This window comes from Peromyscus californicus, unplaced genomic scaffold (genome assembly GCF_007827085.1).
Source record: "Peromyscus californicus insignis strain IS unplaced genomic scaffold, ASM782708v3 Scaffold_11__1_contigs__length_118956290, whole genome shotgun sequence".
In the NCBI taxonomy this organism is placed as follows: domain Eukaryota; kingdom Metazoa; phylum Chordata; class Mammalia; order Rodentia; family Cricetidae; genus Peromyscus; species Peromyscus californicus.
In genome coordinates, this window is record NW_026294402.1 from 61,083,451 (window position 1) to 61,102,139 (window position 18,689).

Sequence of the window (18,689 nt, forward strand, 5' to 3'; positions counted from 1 at the left end):
CAGCACGGAACTCAGAATATTAGCGCTCGGGTCAGATTCTTCATTGCTTAGACAGGGGTAGTAGCCAGTCTGACCTCATCTAGTGGCTCCACAGGTCTGCTGAGGAATAAATACAGAGAGCCCGTAAGGAGTTCTGGTTGTCATGTGGTCCTAGCTTGCATGGCCTTGAGTAGAGTTAGAGTCAGATATGGTAGTGGACCTGTTATCCCAGCACTTTAAAGGCATAGGTCAGAGGACTACCAACCAGGTCTCCATAGCAGTAGTGAATCTTTACCTCTTCCTCCCCAGCAGAGCAGAGATAGAATAGGCAGTGATCTTTCCTGCTTTTCTCAACAGAGGACAAGAGGTCAGAGCCACATGGTGGCCCCACTGCTGGCGAGCGGGTGGAGGCTGCGGCTTGGCAAATCTAAGAGCAGCTGAGTTAGGCCCTTCCCTAAGCCACAGCGGTGGCTCTTCTGGGAAAAGCAGGGAACTGGGGTGGCACCCTGACTGAGACACCAGAGCCAACTCGAAATGCCCACTCTGCCGGCAGGCTGGGGTGATCCCAAGGACATGGTTGCATCAGTTAGAGGAAGGGAGACATCTTAGGGTAGGAAGCATACCGCTGTAGCCTCAGCTCCAGCCCCTACTTGGCAGAGACACCTTGGGTAAACCCTTGATCTCTTTTGCCTTGGTTTCTTCATCTGTGTGGCCTGAATCCTGGCAGGACTGGCCTCATACGGTGGAGATCAGGTGAGCTGAGTGTGCTGGCCTCGTAGACGGTCAAGTGCTATGAGTTGTTTTTCTGTACATTATGCATGCTTGCTGGCTAGATGTTCTGAGGAGCACTAGGAAGGTGTGTTATCTATTAATGCAGTGGGGGAAGCAAGACTCATTATCAGGAAGCCAAGCATGGTGGCTCTTCCCTGTCATTCTCAGTGCGCAGCAGGCTGAGGCAGGATCACTGAGTGTTCCAGGCTAGCTTCGTCTACAGAGTGAGATCCTATCTCAAAAAGCAAAACCAAACAATAACAGCAACAAGGAACTTACTCCTGGAATGCTTGGGCACAGTGGAGATGACTTGGGGAGGGGAGAAGGCTGGGCTGCAGATTCGGGTGATGACTCCTAGGAGAGGCAGGACTTGGGCGGTACCTGGAAAGATGGCAGATGATCATGTCCTCATCCTAAGAGGGAGAGAATCAAGCAGATGGTCACAGTGCTGAGGATAATGGCCGTGGGTCACCTTGGGCATCATGTTTGACCCTCTTAGAAAGCCTCCAGAGTAACCATTCTCAACTTGTGGGTCATGACTCCCTTGGGGGTTGGACAATCCTTTCACAGGGGTCATCTAAGACCATCAGAAGACACAGATATCTATATTACAGTTCATAATGGTAGCAAAATTACAGTTGACAAGTAGCGATGAAAATAATTTTTATGATTGGAGGTCACCACACCATGAGGAACTGTATTAAAGGGTTGCAGCATTAGGAAGGTGGAGGAACCTCTGCTCTAGAGGTAGCTTTCGTTATTATCCCGAATTTGTAGCTGAGAGAAGTGTCAGGTGTCTTGCTCCGTGTCAGGCTGCTGTTCACGGCAGAATGGCACCTGAGCCCAGATTCCAAGGCCTGTACTGTTAGCCGTTACCTGCACTGATTCTCTGAAAGTGGGCAGTGTGAGAAGTACTGGATAACTGTTGGTTTATTCATTTGCTTACTTGGAACCAATAACTGAACACCTGCTACGAGGCTGGCCACTCTTGGATGCCAGAGATGGCTGTAAGAGGCAAAGCCCCCGACTTGCCTCCTGGGGCAGTGTGGGCAGGACATGTAAGGAAGTGATTATCATTGTCCTGGTGGTGCTCTGCCAGAGGCCTCTGTAATCATCACACAGGCCCTTGGGTGGGAACTGGTGGTGTGCTGGAGAGATGGGCCACAGACTGTGTGGGTGTTGAGCTTGGGCAGCTATTAGAATGGGAGTGCCTGGCAGAATAAACTGCTGGTCGGGGCAGAGGAGGCAGGGGGATGAAGTCGATGCTGAGCTGACAGTGGGGTCGGGGCCCAGGAAGTCTTTGAATGACAGACAGAATGGGCAATGGGCATTGGCTACACTGGAGGCTTGTGGGTCAGGGTTGCCTATGATTCGTCCTGCTTTCTCAGGTTGCCCAGAGGTCCCTGACCAATTTGGGCTTGGGCTTGGATTGTTCATGAAGTTTTCTTGTCCTCATAGCACAAGCCCAGCTGGGCCTCGGCCTCAGCCTCACCCAGCAGCAGGCAGGCCACATGAGGCACCCGGGGACTCACTACACTTGAGCTCTGCCCCTTGTTCTGTGACCTTGGCAGCTTCTTGACCTCTCTGGGCTTCCGTGCAACATGGCTGACTAAATGACCTCTGAGATCCCTTGTGGCCCCAACATGTACCCACTTATAGATAAGAGAGAGAGGCCCCCAAAAGGACCAAGGACTTTTGCCCATGTTTCGTATTTTCAGTGGCAGAGCTGAGAGGTGAACCGAGACCTGCCTGACGCCAAGCCCTTGTGTTTTGCACTTTACTGCATAGTTCTTGAGGTTGCCTCCATCCTGTCTCAACCACTGAGCATGCTGTACTGGTCCCGAGAAACATGGGTCCCCCTTGGAGGACCAGCTTCCAGTTGGTACCACGATAGGCATCGTTAGCAGAATCTACTAGGCCATAAGGGGGCATGTTGACTTCTCCCAGGGTGCCTTTCGTGTGTGGCAGGCCAAGTTGGGCATGTTTGTTTTGACAGGTGGGGGCAGTTCCACCCCACCCCACCCCCCAGTAGCAGCTCTCTGGATTCTGGGCAGCAGCACCTAAAGAATGTGGAGCCTTCCCCCAGCCGTGCTTTGCAGGTGATGTCAGGTGCGTGGGTTAAGTACCTGGTGGAAGTGAATACCGTTGGAGGAGGATAGATAGGATTGTACTGCCCACAGGGTAGTCTGGCGGGGGCCCAACCTCCTGTGACTACAGCAGCCTATTCTTCCTTCCTGACCTGAGGCAGAGAGACAGGATCCGTTTCGTGTCCAGCAGCAGAAATTTGCCCCAAACTGCTAAACCTGTATCTCAAAGGGCCTTTGGATGACATCGGATGCCTCACTTAGAGTTGAGAGCTAGGTCCAAAGAAAGGAAGTAGTCTGTTAAGCTCAACACCTTTGCTAGTGGACCTGAAACTGTTTCCCAGGCCCAAGGCTTGGGCTCTTTTCTACCACTGTGTTCTATTTGGGGAGGTGGGATCAAAGATCTCAACCTGGAGAACTGCCAGTTTGCCAGATCCCAGGCTACCTTTCAGACCATACCTTAGCCCTGTTAGCAGCTCTCTGGGCAGTAGGGCTCTCTAGCACTCCTAGTGGTGGCCAAAGGGCTTACAGCAGGCAGAGAAGGGTGGAAAACCTGACTGGAATTCTTTCACTGCATTTACGAGACTGTTAATGGAATATGGTGCAGATAGCAGAGACCACGCCAGGAACCTTGAATTGAGTTGACTTTCCCTAGGGAAAAGGCCACCCACCTAGGAAAGTGTCATTATAGATGAGAGACAGCCTACAGTGAGGACCGCTGGTAAGCACCGTTGGCTGTGGAGGATTAGAGCCTTGAAAATAAGGGAGAAAAAGGAACAGGGTCATGGGCATGGCCTGGAAAAGTGTGGAGAAGAGTAGCAGAGGCTTTCAGGCAAAAGTAGCAGTTACAGCCTTGGGAGAGTGTCTTTTTCAGGGATGCAGCCCGGGGAGGCTGCTCAGGCTCCAGTAGATGGTTCCACATCTGTGCCCACACAGGAGAGGTAAATGAACTCAGTGAAGGTGTTTGGGGGTGGGCTTGACCAAAACCTTATATGCATGTATTAATATTAAATAAAATATTGAAAAAGAATAGAGCTGCATCTGAGGATGGACCAGAGCTGATCTGAGGTGCCTGAGGTAGTGGTACCCACCCCGTGGGGAAATGAGAGTAGGTCCAGGTGTGGGGTACAAGGCTGGAAAGGTAAGGGGGGGCTCGGGTGCTGGTGTTGTTGGGATGTGAGTGCCTCAGTCATCAGAATGAGCTTCTTTGGGTCACTGGGACCACTGAAGATATTTAACAAGAGTGGATGATGTGATCTTATTAGGAGCTGGGCTGCCAGGGAAGCTCTCCTGCCATGGTGAGCTGATGGGCCTTGGGGCTAGTCTTACAGTTCTCTAGGCATCAGTTTCCTGCATCTGTGAAATGGGAAAGCTAGTAGCACCTGCTTCTCAGGGTGGCAGCAAAGATCGTGTTCTCATTGAGATGAGTCTCTGGCCCCTGGAAATGGTCAGGCTGTTACTGGAGGCTGGAGCAGCAGAAGGAAGAAGCCCTGTGAAGACTCCAAGATTTCCCTTGGTGGCCTGGAAGCAGCAATATCATTTGGTGGCAGGGAGCCAATGGCCTTTCTGCACCCAGTCAGGGCAGGTTTGAGCATATAGGGCCATCTAATTCAAGTAGCTCATTGAGTAGCTGGTGAAGTGGGAATAAGAATCCCTGTCCTAGCCAATCCCAGGAGTTGGGAGGCAGAGGCAGGAGGATCTCTGTCTACAGAGCTAGTTTAAAAAAAAAAAAAAGAATCCCAGTCTTACCACCCAGCAGAATATTCCTGCAGCCCAAAGGCCACCTCCCAGGTTGAACTCCTCAGGTAATGTTTCTTTGTGTATACCAAACTTGGGTCCATCCTCCCAGGACTTCCCATTTTCCATATTTATTTATGTATACATCTGTACATCTGTGTGTATAATGTTTCATATATGCAAGTATCTCTGGAACCTGGCAGACGGTGTCAGATCCCTGGGAGCTGGAGTCACAAGCTACTGTGACCAGCTTGACATGGGTGCTGAGAACTGAACTCGGTCCCCTGGAAGAGCTCTTACGTGCTGAGCCGTCTCTCCAAGCACTCCTTCGCCCTATTTGGTTTTCTTGTCTGAGATGACGGCACCGAGCTTAGGAGCACTTGGAGATGTGAAAGCCAGGCTGGGGACATGGTTTGGATGATGATGCTCATCTGCATGGAAGCATCCACAGAAGAATAGGCGTCCTGTGGAGGCAGGCGGGCACCTGCTCCAGACACTAAACCACCTGGATTCCCTAGCTCAAGCAGGGAGAAGGATATTTAGTCTAGAGTGTGGGAGCAAGAGCTCTGGGTATGACAGATAAATGCTTAAGTCCCCATGTCCCTTGGCTGATGTCTTGGCTACTTCTTCAGCTAGAAAGGAATAACACCCACTGCTTGAGGCAGTTGAGTGAGGTGTAAACTATACCATGTGTTTGGTTAGTACTAGGTCCTGCATATTGCATCGGCTTACTAAAGGGTGCTTGTCTCCTCTCAGGGAACACTTACTGAGCACTTGGTGGCTGCCAGACTCTCTCCGAAGCTCCGGGGAGATGCTAGAAGAAGGCTCTTAGGAAGCTTGAAGCCCGTGGAGGGAGACGGAGAGTGAGAGAGGAACTCTAGCTTTGGGATGAAGGAAGTACTCTAATGGGGAAGTGCAGGGTGTTGGGGATCTGGGAAGGGAGGGGTGTCAGGAAGACCTTTTGGAAGAGACTGGCTATCTTAACTGAAATGTGAATAGACATCGCCAGATTTGGGGAGGGGGCAGAGAGGGGAAGTGCTCTAAGCAGCCCTGCTCCAGGCAAGGGCTAGAAATAAGATGGGTAAGAAAATATCATCTTCCACCGTTCTTCTAAGCCAGTGGACAGACTATTGCCTCTGTATCGTGAGCTACAGATCTGACTAGATACAAGACCTGGGACTGTCTCTTCTTCTCTCAGGGTAGCACGGCCCTAGAGATTTCAGTCTCAATTCTTTTCTGCCTCATCTCTGTTGCTCTGTTGTCCTGAAGATCTCCAGGTCTAGGATGTCCATTTCTGTGGCCCATGGCTCCCATTGCATTCATTGTGGTGCTGTGCTGGGTTCTGCTGGGGCATGGCCTCTCAGTGCAAGAGCCGTCTCAGGCCCAGGAGAAGTTCCTAACAAGGTGGCCAGTGATGTGGGTAGAATAGAGGAGAAGCTGCCTGGCAGGGAGGTAATGGCTAGTAGGGAAGATATGTCTCAGTGCAAAGAATAACACGGTGTTCCTATGGCAGCCATCAGAGTGCTGGGCGGGGACACTGGAATGGGGCCACGGACACGGGTCTTGTCTCCGGACCTCCTCTGCCCTCACACGCCTTCAGCAGAGATGAAAAATCTGATCTGCCTTGGGAAAGGACTTTGACACATTTTCAAAATAACGTTGAGAGTAATCTCTAGAGGGGAGGAAGAATAAACAAGCTTTAAAAATGCAAAAGGAAACGTGTTATTTAAACAAACCAAAAAAACCAAAAAGAAAATGGAAAAATTACGAGGGAGGGCCTCAACTCCCTTGAGTCAAAGTCTCTAGCTGCTGTGACAGGAGGTCACAGAGACTTCAGAGAACCAGAGACACCTGGTGTATGTGTTGGGGGAGGGGGGTGACCAGTCCAGATTACATGTAAATTTAGCTAAGAATTAGGATCATGCTCAGTAGTGTGTCACCATAAGGAATCCACACAGCATTTGGGGAGGGAGGGCATTGCAAGGTCTGAGTTCTCCCTCCAGCTGGGGATAGTTCTGCCAGAGAGTCAGGAAGGAGGGGCTGCTGGACTGGAGACAGCAGCCAGATGTCCTAAAAGATCTGAATAAGCAGAGGGGCCTAGGGATGACCAAGATCTGCTCACATTCAGGTAGGGCCTGGGGCATAAGGAATGTCTTCTCGGGAGAGACAGTTTGAGCAAGTCCAGTCAGGATTTTACTGGGAGCAGGAGGGCCAGAAGACCTCCAGGTACAGACACCTGTAAGCAAAGGAGCAAGGTGGGAACTCCTCAGTTCTTACGGCAAGGTGGGAACTCCTCAGTTCTTTTATGGCAAGGTGGGAACTCCTCAGTTCTTTTATGGCAAGGTGGGAACTCCTCAGTTCTTTTATGGCAAGGTGGGAACTCCTCAGTTCTTTTGAGAACGGTGACTTCTGAGCTCTCTAACATGTTTATCTGGTTAAGAGCTTTTCTGAGCTGTAGTCCACATATGACATGGTCCCCCATGCTGTGTGTAAACGATAGATTTTATAACCAAAAGCACAATCGTTTGCAGTGCAGTTTTAGAATTAATTTTAGAATATATTTATCACCCTCAAGAAATTACACATTTATTAGCAGTTCCTACCTATTCCCCAGTCTTTTAAAAAATTCTTTTTATTGTATTTTTATGTATTTGTGCATACGCATGTGCAACTGTGCACATACGGAGGTCAGAGGTCAACTTGCCGCAGTCAGGTCTCTCCTTTCCACCATGTGGATCTCAAGGATTGAACTTACACCTTCAGGCTTGTAGCAAATTCCTTCACATCAGTGGTTCTCACCATGTGGGGTCGCATATCAGATATCCTGCATATCAGATATTTACATTATCATTTCTAGCAGTAAAATTATAGTTATGAAGTAGCAATGAAAATATTTTTATGGTTGGGGATCACCACAACCTGAGGAACTGTATTAAAGGGCTGCAGCTTTAGGAAGGTTGAGAACCACTGCTTTACATGGTGAGCCACCTCACTGACCGTATTCCCCAAGTCTTATTCAGTTACTAATATCCTTTCTGTCCATGAGTATTTGCCTAGTCTCTGCGTGTATTCCTCATAAACAGAATCCTGTGTTATGTGCCCTTTTGTGTACATTTCTCTCTTTTAGCATGTTCTCTTTCTCTTTCTCCTCTCTTTCCTCCTCCTCCCCCTTCTTTTTTGGAAGAGACTTAAGATGTCGCCCAGGCCAACCTCAAATTCACTTCAGTCTTCCTACTTAGTATCTCAGGCACTAGGGTTTCAGGCGCAACCCAGCACCTGGTTAGTATATCATGTTCAAATCTTACCTACATTGTAACATTTATCAATACTTAATTTCCTTTTATCTTTTTATTTTATTCTTTTTTTATCATCAAATAGTATTTTTAGGGCTGGTAAGAATACTTATCTTACATAAGTAAAGATTCTGGATTTTGTCCTGAGCCTGAAAAAAAGTAAGTCCTCCTGTGCGAATATTATATGTGGTGTGGGTATGTCACACTCTGTCTCTTCTTCAGTTGATGGGCATTTTGTACCTTAGGGCTCTTGTGGAGGTGCTGTAGTGAATGTTGTGTGTATAAGGTTTGTGTGGGTGAAGTTTTCAGGACAGGCCAATTTAAATGGTATCTAAGACAGTCATTGGAGGAGTAGAGGAAAAATGGCTGAGCAGGTAGACCTGCCCACTTCCTGTCTAGTCTTGGGCTTAGATGGGAATGATGAGGGTGGACTTCAGGACCCTGTCCCAGCTTCCCTGGGAGCTGAGAGATGGATGTGGCGGGGGGCGGGGGGGGGGGGGACACACAGGCTGTGAGGGTCTGGCCAGTGTCTCCTCTCTTCCTGCCAAACCTACCTGAGTTGTCAGTCAGGCCACCAGCTGTTTCAGGGCCGGAAATAGCTTGGGCGGCTGGTATTTTCCCTGGAAGTCAGGTGCATTTTGTTTTTATGTCCTGCCAAAAGCCCAAATTAGTTAAACACACATAGAGAAGTTGGTTAGTCTCAGAGAAAGTCAACAGGAAGCTGGCTGGCCAGAGGGAAGAGGGAGGTGACACAGTCGATCAAGGCCAGCAAACCTTGTGTAGACCTGGGGGAAGCTTGTGTGTCCCCCTCACCTCACACTCACGCAGGGAGGTGGCTTTGCTTACTGGAGAGGCTAGAAGTATCTGCTCAGTCCCGTCTGAGTGACAAGGAAGCAGTGAACCACACTGAAGAGATCTTCCATTCAGAGACAGATCAGACATTACAGCCCAGTCCTCTAGCTTTGCTGTCTATACAGGGTTAGTCAAAGCTGGCCCTTGACCCTTGGTGCTGGATTTGAGAAGACCTAGGACACAAAAACAAGAACTTCGTTGTTTTAGTCCCCCCACCCAAAAGCGCACAAAACCCTACCCTAACCCCAAAGGAAAATACAAAACAACACTTTAATTATTGTCTCTCCTTCTTTCTGTTCTGTCCTCCAGCCAGAAAACATCATGTTGTTAGACAAGACCATCCCCATCCCACACATCAAGCTGATTGACTTTGGCCTGGCTCATGAAATAGAAGACGGAGTTGAGTTTAAAAACATTTTTGGAACACCAGAATTTGTTGGTGAGTTTTGGGACTGTTTTTCTCTCAATCTGGCATTGGGGCTGAGGAGAGAATCCAGACCTGGCATCAAGCCCCAGAATCCATGTAAGAAAGCCAAGAGTAGTTGTGCACTCTTATAATCCCAGAGCTGGGGAGGCAGAGACAGGTAGACCCCTGGGGCTCACTGGCTAGCCAGCCTAGCCTACTTGATAGGTTCCAGGCCACCGAAAGGTCCTGTCTCAAAAAATAAGGTGGGTTGTACTGAAGGACCAATAGCCAAGGCTGTCTTCCTGTGCGCGTACACACACACACACACACACACACACACACACACACACACACACACACACTCTCTCTCTCTCTCTCACACACACTCTCACACACTCTCACACAGTAGAAGGGAGGGAAATTCCAAGAACAATCCTCATGTCTGGGCTGAGAAATGATGCCTTGGGATACCTGCTATCACCCGAAAGGGTTGAGAAGGAATTGTCTTACTAGGCCCTGGGTGAAGAGACAGGCATGGGCTTTGGGTGCCCACTGGGCAGAGAGTGACCAGGTGGGGCTAGAGGCCTTTGTAGAGTTACTTTCCCAGAACTGGCCCCACCGTTTCCTCTTGGAGAAGTTTATTGTGCAGACTTAAAATCCCTTCCCTGTGTGGTTCCCCACAGGAATTCCTCCTCTGAAGTAGCTTTTGATTTCTTGAAAAGGAAAGAGGTATTTATCTGCCAGGTATCAGCCCCACCACCTGCCTCTCCCGAGAGCCTGGCCTTCACTCACCCATTGGAGCAGCCGGCTCCAGCGAGGGCCTGGCCTTGCTGGATTTTCTCTGTTCCTTTCACCCTCTGCCCCAGCCCTTTCTGTCCTACACCCTAGAGACTCCCCTGTGGGACCTGGCCCAGAGGTTGGAGGATCACAAGAAAATCCCTCTGCAGAGAGGAAAGGAATGAGAGTTGAGAACCAAACCATTATGTATCTATCTTCTCGGGGAATTGAAGTATTTCAGACTTGGAGGGAGTGGCCTCCTCAAAAAAACATCTTGGCTTATTTTTTTCCATCAGGTACTTTGTTCTAGGCCAGACCCTGTCTCGAAAAACAAAACAAGACAAACACAAAAGACCTGGCACGATTTGAGAGAACTCGATAGAAATTTAGGGCTGGAGAGGCTCAGTGGTTAGTGGTGCATACCACCCTTGCTGAGGACCCAAGTTCAGGTCCCGGCACTCACAGCGGATGGCTCAGAATCTTCTATAACTCCAGCTCCAGAGGATCCAAACCCTCTCCTGGCCTCTTTGGCACCTGCACACCCACACACAGAAACACACATCTGCACAGAATTAGAAATAAAGATAAAGATAAAAAAGACATTCAGTATGTATGTGCGACAGGCCGCCCTTTTAGGAAGATGCAATGAGATTAATTTCCTAGGGCGGAGGAAGTGTTGGTGAGTAAAGCGCTTGCCTTGCCTGCGTGACCTGAGTTTGAATCCCCAGAGCCCACTGAAAGCCAGGCGAGGTCGTGTGCGTCTGTACTCTCCGGTTCCTACAGGACAAAGAGCAGACAGGAGAGCCGGGCGGCGGTGGCCCGCGCCTTTAATGCCAGCACTCTTGTCTTAGCAGCTAGCAGGACCCTCTTCTCCTGAGGTACTGCATCCACTTCATTACTACATTCTCAAAAGTCACGGCCAAAGTGGGTGTCAATTCAGCATTGGCTCTCTGGGGCCGCGGCGCTCTGGGCCGCACATGGTCCTCTTGTGTCTATAGCAGAGTCTTCTCCCCTGACCTCTACCCTCTCTTGGTCACCCATTAATGGCTTCAAATCTGATGCTTGGCTCACGCTCCTCCCCTGCAGCCAGCTGTCCCCTGGCATGTTCGGCGTCCCCTCAGGTTTATCACCTTAACTCAGTGACCCCCCCCCCCAAAAAAAATGTCCTCAGATGATGCCACCTGTCAGGCAGGACTCAGAGGAAGATGAAGGCCCTCTCTGCCTTCTTCCCCATCACCCAACAGCATGGACCCGTCTGGAGTCTCTGTCCACCAGGGTTCCTCCTCATCACCGGGCCTATAGCACGAATCTTAAAAGTTCTTATTAATAAAAACAAACCCAGAGCCAGGTACTGGGGTGAACACTGAAAGATCAGAGAGAGAGAGAGAGAACAGGCCACAGCTAACCTCACCTCGCCAACTCCTCAGCCAATCCTGTTTCCTCAAACTGAAAGCCTCTGTGTCCTCATCCAATGGATCTCAGCTGAACTGCTGCTCAAAAGCCTAACAGCTTAACCAGCTCCAGTTCCTGGTTTCATGCCTTAAATACCTTTCTGCTTCCTGCCATCATTTCCTGGGATTAAAGGCATGTGTCACCATGCCTGGCTGTTTCCAGTGTGGCTTTGAACTCTCAGAGATCCGGATGGATCTCTGCCTTTGGAATGCTAGGATTAAAGGTGTGCCACCATTTTCTGGCCTCTGTATCTAGTGGCTTTTCTGTTCTCTGACTCCAGATAAGTTTATTAGGATGCACAATATATTGGGGACACAATATATCACCACACGGACCTCTATGTCTTCTTCCTGAACCTCCTCCTTCCCACATTCCTCTTGCTTTGTGCCTTCCTTTTTCTCCTCATCAAGGCTTGTTCATGAGTCATTTCTCCCAGGTTAGCAGGAAATCAAGTCTTACCTTGACCGGCTGCTGTAACCAAACACCTGAGACTGGATAGATTATAAACAACAAACATGTTGGTCAGTCACAGTTTGGGTGGTTGAGAGTCCCAGATGCTGCCAGTGGGCCTGGTGTCTGTGAGGGACCTTTTCACACAGATAGCAGTGTCCTTCTCTATCCTCATATGGAAGGAGGGAACAATTCCCTTGGGGCTTTTTATAAGAGTCTAACTTTATTCCTGAAGGTCGTACTCTCATGACCTAATCACCTGTAAGGCTCCATCGTTTTATACTGTTGCCTGAGAATTAGATTTCAACACAGACTTTCTGTAGAAACACACACTGTCCATAGCAACTTATTTTCTCAACATTCTTACATCCTGATTATTTCCATCTACCATTTGAATATTCCTTCCTCCCTCTATTGGAGATTCAAGATGGAGACATTTGGCACCAATTACTCTAGAATTCCCTAGAACCATCTCCTCTCATCTCTACCCCCTCTTGACTCCTCAACATGACTTCTTTCAGCTCCAGAAATCGTGAACTATGAGCCACTGGGACTGGAGGCCGACATGTGGTAAGTGGTGGCCTGGGATCCTTCCGGGGGCAGAAGGCCTCTCCACCCCTGGTTTAGATGACATGCCCTTGAGTGTGTAAGCCCCTTTGTTCACACTCACATCTAGTCTGTAATACTCTAGGAGCACTGGACATGGAGCCAGGAGGCAATGAGGCTGGGATCCATGGCCAGTTAGAGCTTTGTCATCGGGGGGAGGCAGAGGCAAGCGCAGGCTCATCCTGGGCCAGCCCCGACTGGGGTCTAGGTAACAGTTAAGTGAGCACCGTGGTCAGTCCAGCAGGTGCTCCACAGGAGTACCCTAGGTCCCAGGCGTATGTTTTCCCAGTAGTACTCCTGCGATCAGTTCTTTACATGTTTTATTTGAACACTGCTTTACAGTTGGCCCAGCTCATGACTTGGCTTTCTAAGATCTTGTCAACTATGAGGCTGTTCTTATTATTTGTTGTCCTCCTTTTATAAGGAAAGTGGGCTCAGAGGTTAAGGGACATGCTCTGATGGCAGAGTCTGCAAATACAGGAGTCAGACCTTGAATTTGGGTCCTTGATTCCATGTGCAGAAAGTGAAGATTCTAATTGCATTCGGGTCTGTTGCAGAGTCGGGTAGGAGGGATGGGGCTTGAAATGGCATTCAGGGGCCACCTGGGGAAGGAAGTGACTTCTCGGGGCCTGCGTGGTGACTGCCTTGGGGGTTTGAGGTTGGAACCCACACAGCTCTGACATGACTCTCCTTTGCAGGAGCATCGGCGTCATCACCTACATCCTGTGAGTATCTCCAGCCTTGGGGGTGCAGACCTGCTTAGCTCAGGAGGAATGAGGGGGGCAGGGGGACATCCATAGATGTGTCAAGTCCACAGAGCACCTGAGGCCGAGCTCGGAGCTCCACTTCATACACTGGAGCAGGGCTAGGAGTCTGGGAGAGCAGCCCTCCCTCCTACACAGCTCACTTCTAAATTCCTTTGTGGCAAGCTAGGGCTGCTCAGCTCAGCCTTCCGCAGACTATATATGCTCACCATAAGACTGTTACTTCGCCAGAATCCTTGTGACAGCCACGAAGGCGCCTACACCTGCCCCATCTCCCTCCTCTTTTCTCTCTTCTCATCCCTAGGTCCGTTTTCCTCCCTCTCACACCCCCTTTCCTCCTCCTTTCTTTCCCCCTTTCTTGTCCCCGTGTATCTGGTGACTTAAGTCACAGTTTCTGCATATGTGGTTTTGTGCGATTTATTTATTTATTTATTTAGTGGACTGGGCCTCGTTTGGGACAGGATACTAGCACTGTCTCTTTCAGTTTGTGTGGCCATGGGTAGGTACTTAACCTTTGGATCTGTTTTTCTTATCTGAAAATTAGGAATCACGGACTTCCTGCCACAGGAAGTGGGGTGGGTGGGAATAAGCCACTTGCACAAGTTTCAGAGGCACTGCTGTGGCACACAGAGTTGGCACACAGAGTTGGCACACAGAGTAGGCTAGTATACACTCAGCCCCTCGCTGGTTCCCAGTGGCTACCCTCTCGTAGCCCACATAGAAAATACTATTTTCATGGCATTTTCAGGGTAAAAGCCCATAGCCAGGGCCAGTGTTCCACAGGTGAAGGATTGTTCTCAGCAGCATAAGCTGGGAGCTCTGTGCAGCCACACTGTGACTCCCCCAGCTGCAGCTGAGGCCCTCAACCCTGGCTGCACAGGAGATCTCTTAATACCTCCAGTGGCCGGAGATCCATTCAGTTAGAATCACTAGGGGAGAGCCATGGCCCCAGCTGGCTCTGCTGCAGCCCGAAGGCCAAGGAGCCTTCCTCTGTAATTCCAGAGCCAGGGAAGTTGCCTATTGCTTCTTAAATCTTGGGTTTCTTTAGAATTCTAGTTTTCACATTGAACTATTAAAGAATTCTGCAGGCCACACAGTCTTCTTATGACTCCTTGAACTTGATATTTATTTTATTTTATATTATTTTTCTTTTGTTTTACTGTATAGCTCTGGCTTTACTCATTTATTTTTTTGTGATACTAGGAATTGAACCTAGAGTAATTGAACGTAACTAGGCAAATGTGCTACCACTGAATTATATCCCTGGAACCTCTTAATTTTTTTTCTTTTGAGATAAGAGACCAAATTGCCCAGGCAGGCCTTGAACTAATGATATTTCTGCATCAGCTTCCCCAAGAACTGGGATTATAGGCCCCATGTGACCAGGCCTGACTGATATAGCTTAATTGAAAACCTGTTTTATCAGAAGCACTGGGTCAGAAACTCAGGATCCTGACATGGAGGAGGGTTGGATTTTCTTGTCCTGGGCTCTGTGTCTGTGGGAGATACACTTCACAGCTAATATCACCCTATGGGAGCATGGTTACATTGGAGGTTTAAGCACATGTCTATGAAACCCAGAGGGAGAGGCTGGAATTGTAGAAGGTAGGTAAGTAGGTAGGTAGGTAGACAGACAGACAGACAGACAGATATATTTGAACTGGGAGATATAGAATAAAATCAACTCCCTGGATAGTAAAGAGGTGGGCGAGGACACAGCACATGTGATACAGACCAATTTCTGGTCTTATGGAAACAGAACCTAGAACTCATAGGAGAGTTATTTGTATTTTATCAATGACAGAAATAATGACCATTAATTCTACAGCCACTAGTATGGATCAGGGTTACAGAAGGCAGTTTATCTATTTCTTGTGGTACTCAGGATTGACCTCAAAGATCTTGTACATATTTGGCAAGCACTCTACCCCTGAGATACATCCACATTTATTGACTTTTTTTTGAGATGGGGGTCTCACTGTGTAGTTCTGGCTGGCCTAGACACTCTATGTAGACTACCCTAGTTTCAAATTCATAGAGCTCCTTCCCCTGCCTCTGCCTTCCAAGTGCAGGGATTAAAGGTGTGCCCCATCATGCCTTAGCCTTCCCTTGGTCTTTTGAGACAGACTTTCTCTATGTGGCTCAGGCTGGCCTTGCTGTTCCCCGGGCTAAGAAAGCAGCAATGGGGACAGGAATGACTGCCAAGAGCTGTTTGGTGAATCGAGACAGCGAGAGTTTCAGCCAGGTGAGATGTGGCGAAGGAATAGAAATACAGTGCAGGGTGATTGCTCTTTCTAGCATGATGTGGTTAATCCAGGTAGGCAGTGCGTGCATGGGGTTTGTGCATATCAAGGGTGTGTCTGGGTAGAGGTACCCGGTGCTCAAGGGGAAGTCAAATCAAGAGCTGGTACTTCAGGGGGTCCTTGTACGATACACCCTTGTCAAGCCCTGTGGGGACCAAATCTTGTACACCTTCTGTGTCTCTCAAGCTGTGCTCAAGCTGCTCCCTCAGTCTGGACGTTCTTTCTAGGGCTTCTCTGATGGTTGACAGCCTGTTCATTCTTTAAGATAGAGTCAGTGCAAACTTCAACCACCCTATGATGCCGCACCCCCCCACTTCCCTGTGCTCCCCAACTTCTTTGTCTGGCCCCTCATTGTATTTTGCTTTGTTCTGCCGGGGACTGCCATCCCTTCTTTTAGCTTCTGAGTCCATTAAACACAGTCTCCCTGGGTCAGGTACTCAGTTGGAGGTCCAGAAAGTGAATTGAGTTGGACAGCACTGAAAAGTCCATTGTTTGGTTGCCTGGAGAGAGCAGGCCAGAGTTCCCTGAGTCTGTTACTCCAATGTCTCTCTCCTTTCCCTCCGTTACATGGGTCTTTCTTTGTTGTGCTCAGACTAAGTGGAGCATCCCCCTTCCTGGGAGACACGAAGCAAGAAACACTGGCAAACATCACAGCTGTGAGTTATGACTTTGATGAGGAGTTCTTCAGCCAGACAAGCGAACTGGCCAAGGACTTCATTCGGAAGCTTCTTGTGAAAGAGACCCGGTAAGAGGATAAAGAAAGATGGTGGTTTCTCCGGTACTCATCCTTTCCTATTGCCTTCCAAAGTCTGCCTCGCTTGGTCATCTGGGTCATGTAGCCCAGTCTGGTCAGGTGCTGAGAAGTGTCACTGGCCATGACTTGGCATTTATCTTGTCATTTCGGTCTTTGCCTTCATCTCCTCCTGCCAGCATACAAATGACTCTGTCTCCAGGAGCATACACATGTACGTGCTTGCATGCATGTGTATTTGGAAACCAAGGGTTATTGTGTGCAGTCTTCCACATACGGATGCAGGACTCTGATTTGAAAGATAAACAGCGAGCATTTTGAGACCTGTCCAAGTTGAGAGTGGAGGCAGACCGGCCCAGAGAGGCCAGGATATTGGGAGAGATGCGACATACCAATCCTACCCCTGCGTCAGAGCCCAGGTTGAGCCTCATGGCTATATGGCCAAAGAAGGGGGATGGGCAAGAAACTGTGTAGAGAGCTGTGATGTAGCACAAATCTTAAAAGGTATTATTAATAAAATCCAACCTGAAGCCAGGTATTGGGGTGACTGCTGGAAGATCAGAGAGACAGAACAGGCCACAGCTAACCTCACCTTGACAACTTCTCAGCCGATCCCATTTCCTCAAACTGGAAGCCTCTGAGACCTCATCTGAGTGGATCTCAGCTGAACTGCTGCTAAAAGCCTAAAAGCTTAACCAGGCTCTAGTTCCTGGTCCTCACACCTTATATACCTTTTTACTTCCTGCCATCACTTCCTGGGATTAAAGGTGTGTCTCACCATGCCTAGCTGTTTCCAGTGTGGCTTTGAACTCAGAGATCCAAATGGATCTCTGCCTTTGGAATGCTAGGATTAAAGGTGTGTGTGTCACCATTTTCTGGCTTCTATATCTAGTGGCTGTTCTGTTATCTGACCCCAGATAAGTTTATTAGGGTGCACAATATTTTGGGGAACACAATATCACCACACTGTGACTTTTCTGTGTGAGCATCACAGAAAGGCCTGGTTGGGCAGGGGACAGGGCCATATGTCCTCTGGTTTTCACAGGTTTCAGAGAGAACCAGAGTGGGGTCCTGTGATGTGCAGAAGCCCTGGTCTCCCTGTGTAGGGCAGTGCTGGGGTTGGAGTACCTACCTGTATGTAGAGCGATCAAGGTCAGAGGAGATACCTAGGAGGCAAACACAAGAGCAGCCACCAGAGGTTTGGCACTGCAGAGCTGCCTTTCAGAGAAGTCTCAACAGAGGGTGGCAGTTAGGCCCTTCAACTTCGGAACTGAAGCTGAGGGATTGGGTGGTAAGGTGTCTCTATTGAGGTTTCTGCCTGGCCCACTTTCCCTAGAGTATTGGAAACGCAGCCAGTTTTCGGCCTTTCCCTAGAGTATTGGAAACGCAGCCAGTTTTCGGCCCTGTCCGCAGCTGTACTGCCTTGATGTACAGCCAAAGAATGTAAAAAGGTAAGACACGGGCCACTGCTCCCATCAGTTGTCCTCATGGAATTTCTGTTTCCTTGTCCTCATTGCAGGAAACGGCTGACCATCCAAGAGGCTCTCAGACATCCCTGGATCATGGTAAGGGCATGGTAATGAATTCCAGTGAGCAGGAGGTCTGCCTTCTGCCCCCAGAGCTGGCTGTGGCAGTCAAATACAAACGGCTGTTAAGAGGCCTGTGCTTGATCTCGGGCAGTGGTCAAGGGTCCTCAAGAGGCCTGTGCTTGTTCGATGGGGTCATACTGGCTCAGTACTGGAGTGCTTGCCCCGCTTGCATGAGGCTGTGAGTTCCACCAGAGCACCACAAAAACAAACCAACAAAAATAAATAAAATAGGCTTATGCTACCTTAAGTTTGTGTTTCATGGGTTCAGAGAGCCAATGGAACTATCACAGACCTCAGCTAAGACACTTTTCCTTCAGAGGCCAGCTTCGAAAATGTTCTTTGTTGGAGGTCATGCTGTAGCCAGAATCTCTGGCCACTAAAACCTTGACTCTGTGATCGGGTCCATTTCTTTTTCTGTCTTCTGGGCTCTCACTACAGGATGAAATGCAAGTCTGTCATGTAGCTTCTTTAGGCACTGTGTGGCCTCAGGGATTGGGTCCTGAGACAGAGACCTGATGGGGAAGAGAAGCCAGATGTTAGGGGAAGAGAAGCCAGATGTTAGGACAGTTCTGTTCCCTGTAGGAGGGTCAGGGCATAAAATGAATCCCCATAACCTGCCTGCAGTGGAGGGCCCACTGGTTTCCACAGTCTTGGAGTTTGGCATGAAAAGCACGTTGGGAGTGATAGAGGACTCAGAACAAGGCTCCAGCCCTGGCTCTGTGGGCTGACGAACTGAACACGCCTCAGACTACCTTCACTGTTCACAGAGAAGGCCCACAAAAAATGATCTAAGTGTAGATAAGAAGGGTAGAGGGCTATAGATGATAAATTCCTTTACTCCCTGGAGGATGGGGAAGACCAATAATCTTCCAAGT

The 18,689-nt window shown here is 49.1% G+C and overlaps 1 protein-coding gene across 1 annotated transcript in view; it reads left to right on the forward strand.

Moving 5' to 3' along the window:
* Dapk2 (death associated protein kinase 2) overlaps positions 1-18,689 on the forward strand; it is a 112,288-nt gene that overhangs the window by 89,695 nt on the left and 3,904 nt on the right. The window contains exons 6-10 of the mRNA XM_052730139.1: positions 9,026-9,155; positions 12,323-12,371; positions 13,106-13,132; positions 16,067-16,219; positions 17,745-17,790. Of these exons, the coding sequence (XP_052586099.1) occupies positions 9,026-9,155; positions 12,323-12,371; positions 13,106-13,132; positions 16,067-16,219; positions 17,745-17,790 (405 nt within the window). The remainder of the gene's footprint in view (positions 1-9,025; positions 9,156-12,322; positions 12,372-13,105; positions 13,133-16,066; positions 16,220-17,744; positions 17,791-18,689) is intronic.